This window comes from Nomascus leucogenys, chromosome 24, assembly GCF_006542625.1.
Source record: "Nomascus leucogenys isolate Asia chromosome 24, Asia_NLE_v1, whole genome shotgun sequence".
NCBI classification, from domain to species: Eukaryota; Metazoa; Chordata; class Mammalia; order Primates; family Hylobatidae; genus Nomascus; species Nomascus leucogenys.
Genome location: NC_044404.1, coordinates 28267123 through 28281155, shown reverse-complemented (window position 1 = coordinate 28281155; position 14033 = coordinate 28267123). Strand labels below are relative to the sequence as shown.

At 45.1% G+C, this 14033-nt stretch overlaps 1 protein-coding gene and 1 pseudogene across 5 annotated transcripts in view; both read right to left on the bottom strand.

Annotated features, from left to right (window-relative positions):
• Positions 1-14033, bottom strand: part of PHACTR4 (phosphatase and actin regulator 4) — a 131473-nt gene that overhangs the window by 10417 nt on the left and 107023 nt on the right. For all 5 annotated transcript variants that reach the window (XR_004028413.1, XM_030805271.1, XM_030805270.1 and 2 more), the window contains 2 exons: positions 11341-11494; positions 197-252 (listed from right to left, as the gene is read on the bottom strand). Coding sequence is in view for 4 of the 5 variants with exons in the window: in XM_030805271.1 (XP_030661131.1) it covers positions 197-252; positions 11341-11494 (210 nt within the window). In the remaining variant the exon portion in view is untranslated. The remainder of the gene's footprint in view (positions 1-196; positions 253-11340; positions 11495-14033) is intronic.
• On the bottom strand, positions 10465-10583 carry LOC115833123 (annotated as a pseudogene).

The window sequence follows — 14033 nt, the reverse complement described above, 5'->3', positions numbered from 1 at the left end:
TAAACAATACCATAATAGCATCTTCCAAAGGAAGCTTGGTAAGCTCTGTTCCTTCATGGGGAAATAATAGTCCTTGTCTGGCTGGAACACTCTCCCTTAGCCCTTGTAGCAAATGCTTCTTTTTTCTTTTATGTATATTAAAGTCAGAAACATACAAAGAAAATCTATACAACTTTATTTCCAGAACTGGACTCACGTTGCAGTATATTGCGTTGTTCTAGCTCTTCTGGTGTTGGTCTTTGACTCAGTCGCCTAAAAATGAGATAAATACAGGTAATATTTATGTTAAACCTCCCAATCTTATTTATAAAGATTTTTTTGGTCACAGTATATATTAGCCCCTATATAAGTAAGAAATCAACAAATTTTCAAACTGATGTATTTCATTTATTTATGATTGTTTATAAAACAATTTCACATTAAAAGTGTTAACACAGATATCACATTATAAAAAGGAACTGTATATGCAAACGAGTGGCCAGGATTCTAGTTCTAGACCTTGATAAGAACTATTAGCATAAAAAAGTTCGGTCAGACCTTGAGTGTCGTCATCTGGGAAGCGAAGGTTTGGACCCAACTGGTGGCTCCTAAACAAATTTGCTCCTTCAGAAGCATTAGAGACTTTTTAGAAAACACAGATTCCCAAGAAACGTTAACAGAAATTCTGATTCAGAAAATCAGGATGAAAAATGAAATTACATATATCTATATAGAGATTTTTTTTTTTTTTTCACAAAACTTCTCCTATGACTCAGATGTCCCTCTTTAGATTTTTTTTGTTTAAAATTTTTTAAAAATAGAGATGGGGGTCTCACTCTGTTGCCCAGGGTAGTCTTGAACTCCTGGGCTCAAGCTATCTTCCCGCCTTGGCCTCCCAAACTGCTGGGATTATAGGCGCAAGCCATTATGCCCAGCTAGGTTTTTTTTTTGAGATGGAGTCTCACTCTGTCGCCTAGGCTGGAGTGCAGTGGTGTAATCTCGGCTCACTGCAAGCTCCGCCTCCTGGGTTCACAACATTCTCCTGCCTCAGCCTCCCAAGTAGCTGGGACTACAGGCGCCTGCCACCCCACCCGGCTAATTTTTTTATTTTTAGTAGAGACGGGGTTTCGCCGTGTTAGCCAGGATGGTCTCGATCTCCTGACCTTGTGATCCGCCTGCCTCGGCCTCCCAAAGTGCTGGGATTACAGGCGTGAGCCACCGCGCCTGGCCGTGCCCAGCTAGGTTTTTAAATCAGTGGTTTAGGAACCACTGGAATTTAAGTTTGTCTCTTTCTGGGTGATATTCTATAATTCTATGATTTAAATCTCAGTCTTCTCTGTGAAGCATTTGATAAAGTTATCTCACCTCATCACAGTTCTGAGATGTTATTCACCAATAACAATTTGTTGGCCAGGTGTGGTGGCTCATGCCTGTAATCCCCAGCACTTTGGGAAGCTGAAGCGGGTGGATCACCTGAGGTCAGGAACTCAAAACCAGCCTGGCCAACATGGTGAAACCCCGTCTCTACTAAAAAATACAAAAATTAGCCGGATGTTGTGGCGTGCTCTTGTAGTCCCAGCTACTTGGGAGGCTGAGGCAGGAGAATGCTTGAACCTGGGAGATGGAGGTTGCAGTGAGCTGAAGCTCACGCTACTGCACTCCTGCTTGGGCGACAGAGTGAGATTCCATCTCAAAAAAAAAAACCAAACCAAAAAAAACTACAATTTGTCTTTCTGGAATCAGAAAGTTATTCATTTCTTTCTTTTAATTTATACTTCTCAGACAGTATTTGGGCTAATTAGCTAGTACTTGCAAATTTTTCAACTCTTTTGTTGCTTGCATAAGGAACTTCCAGTCCCATTCTATATACAACTTTTCTTTCTGAACAAGACCTTCCTTTTTTTTTTTTTTTTTTTTTTTGAGTCAGGGTCTCACTCTGTATCCAGGCTAGAGTGCAATGGTGCGATCATAGCTCACTGCAGCTCCACCTCCTAGGCTCAAATGATCCTCCTACCTCAAGAACCTTCCATTTTATTTATTTATTTTTATTTTTTTTTTAGACAGAATCTTGCTGTGTCGCCCAGGGTGGAATGCAGTGGCTTGATCTCGGCTCACTGCAACCTCCACCTCCCAGGTTCAAGCGATTCTCCTGCCTCAGCCGCCCGAGTAGCTGGGACTATAGGTGCGTGCCACCATGCCTGGCTAAGTTTTTCTAGTTTTAGTAGAGATGGCGTTTCACCGTGTTAGCCACGGTGGTCTCAATCTCCTGATCTTGTGATCTGCCCGCCTCAGCCTCCCAAAGTGCTGGGATTACAGGCGTGAGCCACCGTGCTCCGCCCCATTTTATTTTTTAAAAAGTATGTATGTATGTATGTATGTATGTATGTACGTATGTATGTATGTATTTACAGACTGGGCTGGCTAATTTTTATATTTTTGGTAGCGATGGTGTTTTGCCATATTGCCCAGGCTGGTCTCACATTCCTGGGCTCAAGGTGCACTGGCGCCACCTCGGCTCACTGCAACCTCAGCCTCCTGAGTAGCTGAGACTACAGGTGTGTGCCACTAGGCCCAGCTAACTTTTAATAGAGACAGGGTTTCACCATGTTGGTCAGGCTGGTCTTGAACTCCAGACCTTAAGTGATCCTCCTACCTCAGCCTCCCAAAGTGTTGGCATTACAGGCATGAGCCACCATGCCTGGCCTGGGCCTTCCTTTTTAAATGTTCTTTGAAAAAAAAACAAAAAGCAAAAAACAAACCAGCTTTAATACGATATAACTGACATACAATAATACTGTAAATATGTACAACTGTGTACACATTTAACATGTACAATTTGGCCACTTTTGCCATATATCACCTGTGAAATCATCATCACAATTACAAGAATGAACATATCACCCCTGTTTTTATTTCCTTTCCTTTCTTTTTGAGACAGAGTTTCGCACTGTTGCCCAAGCTGGAGTGCAGTAGCACGACCTTGGCTCACTGTAACCTCCGCCTCCCCGGTTCAAGTGATTCTTCTGACTCAGCCTCCCGAGTTGCTGAGTACAGGCACCTGCCACCACACCCGGCTAATTTTTTTTGTATTTCTAGTAGAGACAGGGTTTCACTATGTTGGCCAGGTGAGTCTCGAACTCCTGACCTTGTGATCTGATCTGCCTGCCTTGGCCTCCCAAAGTGCTGGGATTATAGGTGGGAGCCAATGTGCCTGGCCCCCCTTTTCTTTTTTTCTGAGACAGAGTCACTCTGCTGCCCAGGCTGGAGTGCAATGGTGCAATCTTGACTCACAACAACCTCCGCCTCCTAGGTTCAAGCAATTCTTCTGCCTCAGCCTCCTTAGTAGCTGGGACTATAGGCACGTGCCACCACACCTGGCTAATTTTTGTATTTTTAGTAGAGACAGGGTTTCGCCATGTTGGCCAGGCTGGTCTCAAACTCCTGACTTCAGGTGATCTACCCACCTTGGCCTCCCAAAGTGCTGGGATTATAGGTGTGAGCCACCGCATCCTGCCTGTATTTGTTTTCTAGGGCTGCTCTAAGAAATTACCACAACTGAGTGGCTTAAAAAAACAGAAATTTATTCTGTCATAGGTTTGGAGGCTAGAAGTCCAAAATCAAGGTACTGGTAATGTTGGTTCCTTCTGGAGGCTCCGAGGGAGAATCTGTTCCACGGCTCACTCCATGCTTCTGGTGGCTGCTAGCAATCCTTAACATTCCTTGGTCTGTAAACACATCATCTGTGGCCGTGCGCAGTGGCTCATGCCTATAATCCCAGCACTGTGGGAGGCCGAGGTGGGTGGATCACCTGAGGTTAGGAGTTCGAGACCAGCCTGGCCAACAGAGTGAAACCCCATGTCTACTAAAAGTACCAAAATTAGCTGGGCATGGTGGCAGGTACCTGTACTCCCAGCTACTTGGGAGGCTTCAGCAGGAGAATTGCTTGAACCCGGGAGGCAGAGGTTGCAGTGAGCCGAGATCACGCCACTGCACTCCAGCTTAGGCTACAAGAGTGAAACTCCGTCTCAAAATAAAAAAACAAAAAACAAAACACTGTATCATCCCGACCTCTGCTCTGTCACATGGCGGTCTCCCCGTGTATGTCTGTGTCCACATTTCCTTCTTCTCAAATAACACTAGTTATTGGATTAGAGCCCACCATAATCCAGAATGATTTCATGGTAACTTGATTATACCTGCAAAGACTCCACTTCCAAGTAAAGTCACATTAACAGGTACTGGGGGCTAGGACTTGAACATATCTTTTTGGGAGACACAATTTTACCACCTATAAACCCCATCCCATTTCATCACATTCTTTTATAATTTCATCCTCCCTAACCCAAGGCAAATAATGATCTGCTTTCCATATAGATTTTCTAAAATTTTATGTAAAATTGACTCACAGTATGTGTTCTTTTTTGTCTAGCTTCTTTTACTTAGCATAACTGAGATCTACCTAAGTTGTGACATTGGTAATCATTTTTTCCTCTTTATTGCTGAGTAGTATTTCTTTATTTTTGGAGAAACGGAGTCTCGCTCTGTCGTCCAGGCTGGAGTGCAGTGGTGTGATCTCAGTTCACTGCGTCCTCTGCCTCCTGGGTTCGAGCAATTCTCCTGTCTCAGCCTCCCCAGTAGCTGGGATTACAGTTGCACGCCAACACGCCCGGCTAATTTTTGTAATTTTAGTAGGGACGGGGTTTTACCATATTGGTTAGGCTGGTCTTGAACTCCTTACTTCAGGTGATCCACCCTCCTTGGCCTCCCAAAGTGCTGGGATTACAGGCATGAGCCACTGCGCCCTGCCTGCTGAGTAGTATTTCATTATATGAATATACCACAGATTGTTCACATCTATTCACTTATTGATGGATGTCTGGGCTGTTTCCAGCTTTTGGCCATTACTAATAACAGCCAATGGAATGGCTGGATCATATGTAGAGGTATGTTCAATTTTTTAAAAAACTGCCAAAGTGTTTTCCTAAGTACTTCTATTATTTTACATCCTTATTACCAGTGTATGAGAATCCAGTTGCTCCTCATCCTCAGCAACTCCTGGTATTGTCTTTTATTTATTTATTTTTTTGAGACAGAATCTTGCTCTGTCACCCAGGATGCAGTGCAGTGGCCTCATCTTGGCTCACTGCAACCTCTGCCTCCCGGGTTCAAGCAGTTATCCTGTCTCAGCCTCCTGAGTAGCTGGGATTACAGGTGTGCACCACCACACCCAACTAATTTTTGTATTTTTAGTAGAGATGAAGTTTCAACATGTTGGCCAGGCTGGTCTTGAACGTATGACCTCGTGATTTGCCTGCCTTGGCCTCCCAAAGTGCTGGGATTACAGGCGTGAGCCACTATGCCTGGCCTTGTCTTTTATTTTATTTATTAGTTTTATTTTTGAGATGGTCTTACTTTGTCACTCAGGCTGATATGCAGTGGTGCGATCATGGCTCACTACAGCCTTGACCTCCAGGGCCCAAGGGATCCTCTCTCCGAGTAGCTGGTAATACAGGCATAGGCAACTACACCCGGCTAACTTTTGTATTTTTTGTAGAGACAGGGTTTCGTGATGTTGTCCAGGCTGGTCTCAAGCTCCTGACCTCAAATAATCTGGCTGCCTCGGCCTCCCAAAGTGTTAGGATTACAGGCGTGAGCCACTGCACCAGGCCTATATTGTCGGTCTTTTTTGTTTTGTTTCGTTTTTGAGACAAAGTCTCGCTCTTGTCCCCCAGTCTGAAATGCAATGATGCGATCTCAGCTCACTGCAACCTCCGCCACCTGGGTTCAAGCGATTCTTCTGCCTCAGCCTCCCGAGTAGCTGGGATTACAGGTGCGTACCACCACGCCCAGCTAATTTTTTGTGTTTTAAGTAGAGATGGGGTAGCACCATATTGGCCATGCTGGTCTTGAACTCCTGACCTCAGGTGATCCACCCACCTTGGCCTCCCAAAGTGCTGGGATGACAAGTGGGGCCACCACACCTGGCCTTTTTTTGAGACGGAGTTTCGCTCTTGTTACCCAGGCTGGAGTCCAATGGCGCGATCTCGGCTCACTGCAACCTCTGCTCCCCAGGTTCAAGCGATTCTCCTGCCTCAGCCTCCCAAGTAGCTGGGATTACAGGCATGTGCTACCATGCCCAGCTAATTTTGTATTTTTAGTAGAGATGAGGTTTCTCCATGTTGATCAGGCTGGTCTCGAACTCCTAACCTCAGGTGATCTGCTTGCCTTGGCCTCCCAAAGTGCTGGGATTACAGGGGTAAGCCACCACACCCAGCCTTGTCAGTCTTTTAAATTGCATAACTTTAGCCATCCTAGTGTACTCGTGGTGGTCTCTCATTGTGTGTGTTTTTTTTAATTTCAATCTTATTTTATAGTGATAACACTTACTGTGAGATGTACCTTTTGAACAGATTTTTAAGTGTACAATACAGTATTATTATTATTATTTTTGAGATGGAGTCTCACTCTGTTGCCCAGGCTGGAGTGCAGTGGCATGATCTCGGCTCATTGCAATCTCTGCCTCCCAGGTTCAAGCGATTCTCCTGCCTCAGCCTCCTGAGTAGTTGGGATTACAGGCACGCGCCACCATACCCGGCTAATTTTTGTATTTTTAGTAGAGATGGAGTTTCACCATGTTGGTCAGGCTGGTCTGGAACTCCTGACCTTGTGATCTGCCTGCCTCAGCCTCCCAAAGTATTGGGATTATAGGCGTGAGCCACCGCACCTGGCCAATACAGTATTAACGATTGATTGATTGATTGATTGATTGAGACAGAGCCTGCTTGCCCAGGCTGGAGTGCAGTGGCACGGGATCCCGGCTCACTGAAACCTCTGCCTCCCGGGTTCAAGCAATTCTCCTGCCTCAGCCTCCTGACTAACTAGGATTACAGGTGCCTGCCACAACACCCGGCTAATTTTTGTATTTTTAGTAGAGATGGGGTTTCATCACATTGGCCAGGCTGGTCTTGAACTCCTGCCCTCGTGATCTGCCTGCCTTGGTGTCCCAAAGTGTTGGGATTACAGGCGTGAGCCACCACGCCCAGCCCACAGTGTCAACTATAAACACAATGTTGCACAGCAGATCTCTAGGACTTACTCATCATGCATAGCTACGACTTTATACTTATTTATTAGTAACTCCCTATCACCCCTGCCTTCAATCCCTGAGCCCCTGACAACTACCTTTCTACTCTCTGCTTCTATAAATGTGACTATTTCAGATACCTCACAGAAGTGGAATCATGCAGTATTTATTGTTCTGTGACTGGCTTACTCATATTAATGTCCTCAAGGTTTGACTATGTTGTTAGCATATTGTAGGATTTCCTTCTTTTTTAAGATTAAATAATATTCCACTGTATGTACAAACTATTTTCTTTTGAAACGGAGTTTCTTTTGCTCTTGTTGCCCAGGCTGGAGTGCAGTGGTGTGAGCTCGGCTTACTGCAACCTCTGTCCTCCGGGTTCAAGTGATTCTCCTGCCTCAGCCTCCCGAGTAGCTGGGACTACAGGTGCCCACCACCACCCGGCTAATTTTTTTTGTAATTTTAGTAGAGACGGGGTTTCACCGTGTTAGCTAGGATGGTCTCGATCTCCTGACCTCGTGATCCGCCCGCCTCGGCCTCCCAAGTGCTGGGATTACAAACACGAGCCACTGCGCCCAACCCATGTTTTTATATTTTTAAAGGTAGGAAAAAAAAAAAAGATAGTTTATATGGCCAGCAAATCCATATATATATATGTGTATGTATATATGTATATATATGTGTATATATGTATATATGTGTGTATATATGTATATATGTGTATATATGTATATATGTGTATATATGTATATATATGTGTAAATATATATACACACACATACATACACATACACACATATATATATTAAATATAACTATATTTATACCCTGTCTAGTATATAGACTACTGGGCTTAAGTAATTCTGCTGCCACAGCCTCCCATGTAGCTAGGACTACAGGGGCATGCTACCATGCCTGGCTATTTTATTTATTTATTTATTTTTTGAGATGGAGTCTCACTTTGTCATCCAGACTGGAGTGCCATGGTGTGATCTCAGCTCACTGAAACCTCTGCCTCCTGGGTTCAAGTGATTCTCTTGCCTCAGTGTCCTAAGTAGCTGGGATTACAGGTGGGCGCCACCATGCCTGGCTAATTTTTGTATTTTTAGTAGATGGGGTTTCACCACGTTGGCCAGGCTGGTCTGGAACTCCTGATCTCACGTGATCCACCTGCCTTGGCCTTCAAACATGCGGGGATTACAGGTGTGAGCCACTGTGCCTGACCTATTTTTATTTTTGTAGTGATAGAGTCTTACACTATGTTACCCAGGCTGGTTTCAAACTCCTGGCCTCAAGCAATTCTTCCACATTGGCCTCCCAAAGTACCGGGATTATAGGCATGAGCCACTGCACCCTATCCTAAAATATTTACTATTTGGTTCTTTACAGAAAAAGTTTGCCAAATCCTGGCTTATAGGGTATAGGATTATGGCTGATTTATCTCTCTTTTTTTTTTTTTTGAGATGGAGTCTTGCTCTGTCACCCAGGCTGGAGTGCAGTGGCGTGATGTCGGCTCACTACAAGCTCCACCTCCCAGGTTCACGCCATTCTCCTGCCTTAGCCTCCCGAGTAGCTGGGCTACAGGCCCAGCACCACACCTGGCTAATTTTTTGTATTTTTAGTAGAGACGGGGTTTCATCGTGTTAGCCAGGATGGTCTCGATCTCCTGACCTCATGATCCGCCCGCCTCAGCCTCCCAAAGTGCTGGGATTACAGGAGTGAGCCACCGTGCCCAGCCTTCTCCCTTAATTTCAAAGTAGTCAGACCACAGAGGTCATACAGGCTGACAATTATGTTTAAGTAAAGAAATTGCAGAGAACAATTTCTGGATCCAAAAGTATCTATTAGAAGAAAAAGGGAAAACTTGCCCTGAGGTACAGCATACACAGTAAAGCCAGGTGTCTTTTTTTTTTTTTTTTTTTTTTTTTTTTTGAGACAGGGTCTTGCTCTGTCACCCAGGGTCGAGTGCAGTGGTGCAATCACAGCATACTGCGGCCTTGATCTCTCGGGCTCAAGTGATCCTTCTACCTAAGCTTCCAGAATAGCTGGACTAGAGGTATGTGCCACCATGCCCAGCTAATTTTTAAATTTTTTGTACAGATGGGATCTCACTATGTTGCCCGGGTTGGTCTGAAACTCCTGAGCTCAAGTGATCCTCCCACCTCAAGTGAGCCTCCCAAAATGTTGGGATTATAGGTGTGAGCCACCTTGCCCAGCCAAAACCAGGTATCTGCAATAGTACAGAAAAAGATATTTTAATTAGTAGACATGATCAATTAATTATTTTGTAGGGAACTGTGCCACGAGTTCCAGCTCCTTATCCTCTCTTTATTGGGAGAAACATCTGTGTCAAACAAAAACCCGTCTATACAACCTGGATTCTTACGGTGTTACATATGCAGAAAGCTGGCTTGCATTCAGTTTCTCTATACTTTTGGTTCCAGTCTACTTGAAAAATATACTAACACTTTGAAAGGAGGCAGTTCCATGGAACATATGAAGCAGATATAATGCAAATATGGGTGTGACTGTTAATTGGGTTGGCATCTTATGGTTGAGCAACCAGATAAAAAAAGTGACAGAGGAGCCTTTCTGTTCTGGGAACCATTCTGATTTCTGTAGAAACTTTTGCAAAACCATATGTCTATCTCATGGTTTAAAGCTCTCACAGGCTGGCCAGGTGCGGTGGCTCATACCTGTGATCCCAGCACTTTGTGAGGCCAAGGCGGGCAGATCACCTGAGTCAGGAGTTCGAGACAGCCTGGCCAACATGGTGAAACCCCATCTTTACTAAAAATACAAAAATTAGCCAGGTGTGGTGGTATGAGCTTGTAGTCCCAGCTACTCGGGAGGCTGGGGCAGGAGAAGCACTTGAACCCAGGAGGCAGAGGTTGCAGTCAGCTGGGACTGCACCATTGCACTCCAGCCTGGGTGACAGAGCGAGGCTCCATCTCAAAAATAAAATAAATAAAATAAAATAAAATAAAATAAAGCTCTCACAGGCAGCTACATCTTCAGTTTCCAGATTCTTAGAGGTTACCCAACTGTGTCCAATATATACATTTTTGTTTCTTTTCTATCTTTTTTTTTTTTAGATGGAGTCTCACTCTGTCGCCCAGGCTGCAGTACAGTGGCGCGATCTCGGCTCACTGCAGCCTCTGTCTGCTGGGTTCAAGCAATTCTCCTATGTCAACCTCCCAAGTAGCTGGGACTATAGGCGCATGCCACCATGCCTGGCTAATTTTTGTATTTTTAGTAGAGATGGGGTTTCATCATATTGGTCAGGCTGTTCTTGAACTCCTGACCTCAGATGATCTGCCCACCTCGGCCTCCCAAAGTTCTAGGATTACAGGCATGAGCCACCGCACCCAGCCTCTTTTCTTTTTTCTTTTTTTTTTTGTAAAGATAGTTAGATGCCACGTAGTAGGTGGCAATGCCTTGTATGTGTGTTGTCAGGCCCAAAGGGCCTCTTCCATCCTTGTCAAGTGGAATGCTAACCTTCTCTCCTTTCATACAAAACCCAATATGTATTTTTAAAAATTATACTCAAAGTGATGGGTGTGGTGGCTCACACCTATAACCCAGGACTTTCGGAGGGCAACGTGGGAGGAATGTTTGAGGCCATGAGTTCGAGACCAGCCTGGGAAACACAGAGAGATCCTGTCTCTACAAAAAATTACAAAAATTAGCAGTGCATGGTGGCGCATGCCTGAGGACCCAGCTAGTCAAGAGGCTGAGGTGGGAGGGTGCCTTGAACCCAAGAGTTGGAGGTGGTGAGCCATGATTGAACCACTAAACTCCAGCCTGGGTGACAGATCAAGACCCCGTGTCAAAAGAAAAAAAAAATCACACTAAAAAAGATAAATGAATACTCCACAACAAAGTAAACATATAGATTAGGTATAGGGGCTCACGCCTGTAATCCCAGCACTTGTGGAGGCCAAGGTGGGTGATCACTTGAGGCCAGCAGTTCGAGACCAGCCTGGCCAACATGGCGAAACCCTGTCTTTGCTAAGAATACAAAAATTAGCCTGGCGTGGTGGCAGATGCCTATAACCCCAGCTACTCAGGAGACTGAGGCATGAGAATTGCTTGAACCTGGGAGGTGGAGGTTACAGTGAGCCGAGATCGCGCCACTACTCCAGCCTGGGTGACAGAGCAAGACTCTGTCTCAGAAAACGAAACAAAACACACACAAAAAAACAACACATCTAACAACATCTAACACAAACACTGGCATAACCAAATCAATCAGACGAATCTAAGCAAAGGCCTACCGGATCAGTGTGTTTCCAATCTGATGCCGTATTTCATTCCACTCCTCCTTGCTTTTACAAGGCCAAGAATTCAGGTTCAACTCTGGTTCACTGGGTCTGTGGTTCAACTTCATTGCCAGTGTGTCTTTCCTCTTCACTTTGTTGGCGAGAGCACCTTTGCACACGGGGAAGAAAAAAATGTAGAACTTGAGGCTTAAAGCCAAAGGTTCAACCTTACCTGGAGCTAGCCAAGAGTCTGAACAAATACAATATTTAATTCCCAGTTCCCACCTGGCCTCAAATGATCCAGCCAAACACTGAGGTGGGGGTAAAGCTAAAGACGCCTAAAAATCTTTTTAGCCAGATGGACTGAGATGGTTAAAATGTATCTTTTCTCTTCTATCAGGCCTCTACATTTTTCCTCCTTGGCAAGAGTTGCTACAGGAGAGAGAATCTAAACATGGGACAGCCCTCTGAATTAAAACATAAAGGCTTTCATACTAACACCTCATAGTCTGTCTGTTTTTAAAGCTGCCTTTCTACTTTAATTAATCAGGACTCAATTATTTGCAAAGATGTGCGGGTATGAAAATGTTTATTTTTCTCTGTCCTGTGGCAATAAGTTCATTAGACCAAAGGGAAAACATCACTTTTATCTTTTCACCTTAGCCCATGTGCCACCTTTCCTCTACTCCATATTGTTATTGGTTTTTTTGTTTGTTTGTTTGTTTGTTTTTCTGAGACAGAGCTTTTGCTCTTGTTGCCCAGGCTGGAGTGCAGTGTCACGATTTTGGCTCATTGCAACCTCCGCCTCCCGGGTTCAAGCGATTCTCCTGCCTTAGCCTCCTGAGTAGCTGGGATTATAGGTGAGTGTCACCACACCCAGCTAATTTTTTGTATTTTTAGTAGACACGGGGTTTGGTTATGTTGGCCAGGCTGGTTTGAAGTCCTGACCTCAGGTGATCCACCTGCCTCAGCCTCCGAAAGTGCAGGGATTACAGGCGTGAGCCACCACACCTGGCCTCTTTTTTTTTTTTTCCTGAGACAGAGTCTTGCTCTGTCGCCCAGGCTGGAGTGCAGTGGCACGATCTCGGCTCACCGCAACCTCCGCCTCCCAGGCTCAAGCAATTCTCCTGCCTCAGCCTCCTGAGTAGCTGGGGTTACAGGTGCCTGCCACCACGCCTGGCTAATTTTTTTTTTTTTTTTTTGCGACAGAGTCTCGCTCTGTGACCCAGGCTGGAATGTAGTGGCGCAGTCTTGGCTCACTGCGACCTCCGTCTCCCGGGTTCAAGCAATTCTCCTGCCTCAGCCTCCTGAGTAGCTGGGATTACAGGCGCCTGTTACCATGCTCAGCCAATTTTTTATTTTTAGTAGAGATGGGGTTTCACCACGTTGGCCAGGCTGATCTCGAACTCCTGACCTCAGGTGATCCGCCTGCCTCGGCCTCCCAAAGTGTTGGGATTATAGGTGTGAGCCACCGTGGCCAGCCATGCCCGGCTAATTTTTTGTATTTTTAGAAGAGATGGGGTTTCACCATGTTGGCCAGGCTGGTCTCAAGCTCCTGATCTCACTGGCCTCGGCCTCCCAAAGTGCTGGGATTAGAGGCACTTAGGTGAATAGTTTTAAAATTGGGGGCAAACAAAAACCTGAAATTAGTACAGCCATTGTGGAAAACAGTATGGAGCTTCCTCAGAAAACTGAAAATAGGCCAAATGAGGTGGTTCATGCTTGTAATGCAGCACATTGGGAGGCCAAGACAGGAGGATTGCTTGAGGCTGGGAGTTTCAGATCAGTCTGAGCAACACAGCAAGACTCCGTCTCTCCTTAAAAAACAAAACACCCTTAAAAAGAGAACTACCGGGCCAGTCGTGGTGGCTCATGCCTGTAATCCAGCACTTTAGGAGGCCAAGGCAGGTGGATCATGAGGTCAAAAGATTGAGACCATCCCAGCCAATATGGTGAAACCCCGTCTCCACTGAAAAAAAAAAAAATACTAAAATGAGCTGGGTGTGGTGGTACACACCTGTAATCCCAGCTACTTGGGAGGCTGAGGCAGGAGAATCGCTTGAACCTGGGAGGCGGAGGTTGCAGTGAGCTGAGATCGTGCCACTGCACTCCTGCCTGGTGACAGAGTTAGCCTCCGTCTATAAAAAAAAAAAAAATAGAACTACCATACGCTCCAGCAATCCCACTGTTGGGTACATATCCAAAAGAAAGGAAATCAGCAAATCAATCAGTCATGCTTATTGCAGTACTATTTATAATCCCCAAGATATGGAATCAGACTAAATGTCCATCAATAAATGAAGGGATAAAGAAAACATGGTGTATATACACAATTGAATATTATTCTGCCATGAAAAAGAAAGAAATCCTGTCATTTGCAACAAAATGGATGGAACTGGAGGACATTATGTTAAGTGAAATAAGCCGGGCACAGAAAGATAAATGTTGTGTTCTCACTCTTACGTGGGAGCTAAAAAAGTTGATCTCATGGAGGTAATAATTAAAATGGTGGTTACCAGAGGCAGGGAAGGGTAGAGAGGATGGGGAGAGAGAGACTGGTTAATGGGTATAAAAACAGAATTAGACAGAAGGAATAAGATCTAGGCTGGGCGTGGTGGCTCACGCCTGTAATTGCAGCACTTTGGGAGCTGAGGTGGGCAGATCACTTTGAGCTCATGAGTTCGAGACCAGCCTGGGCAACATGGTGA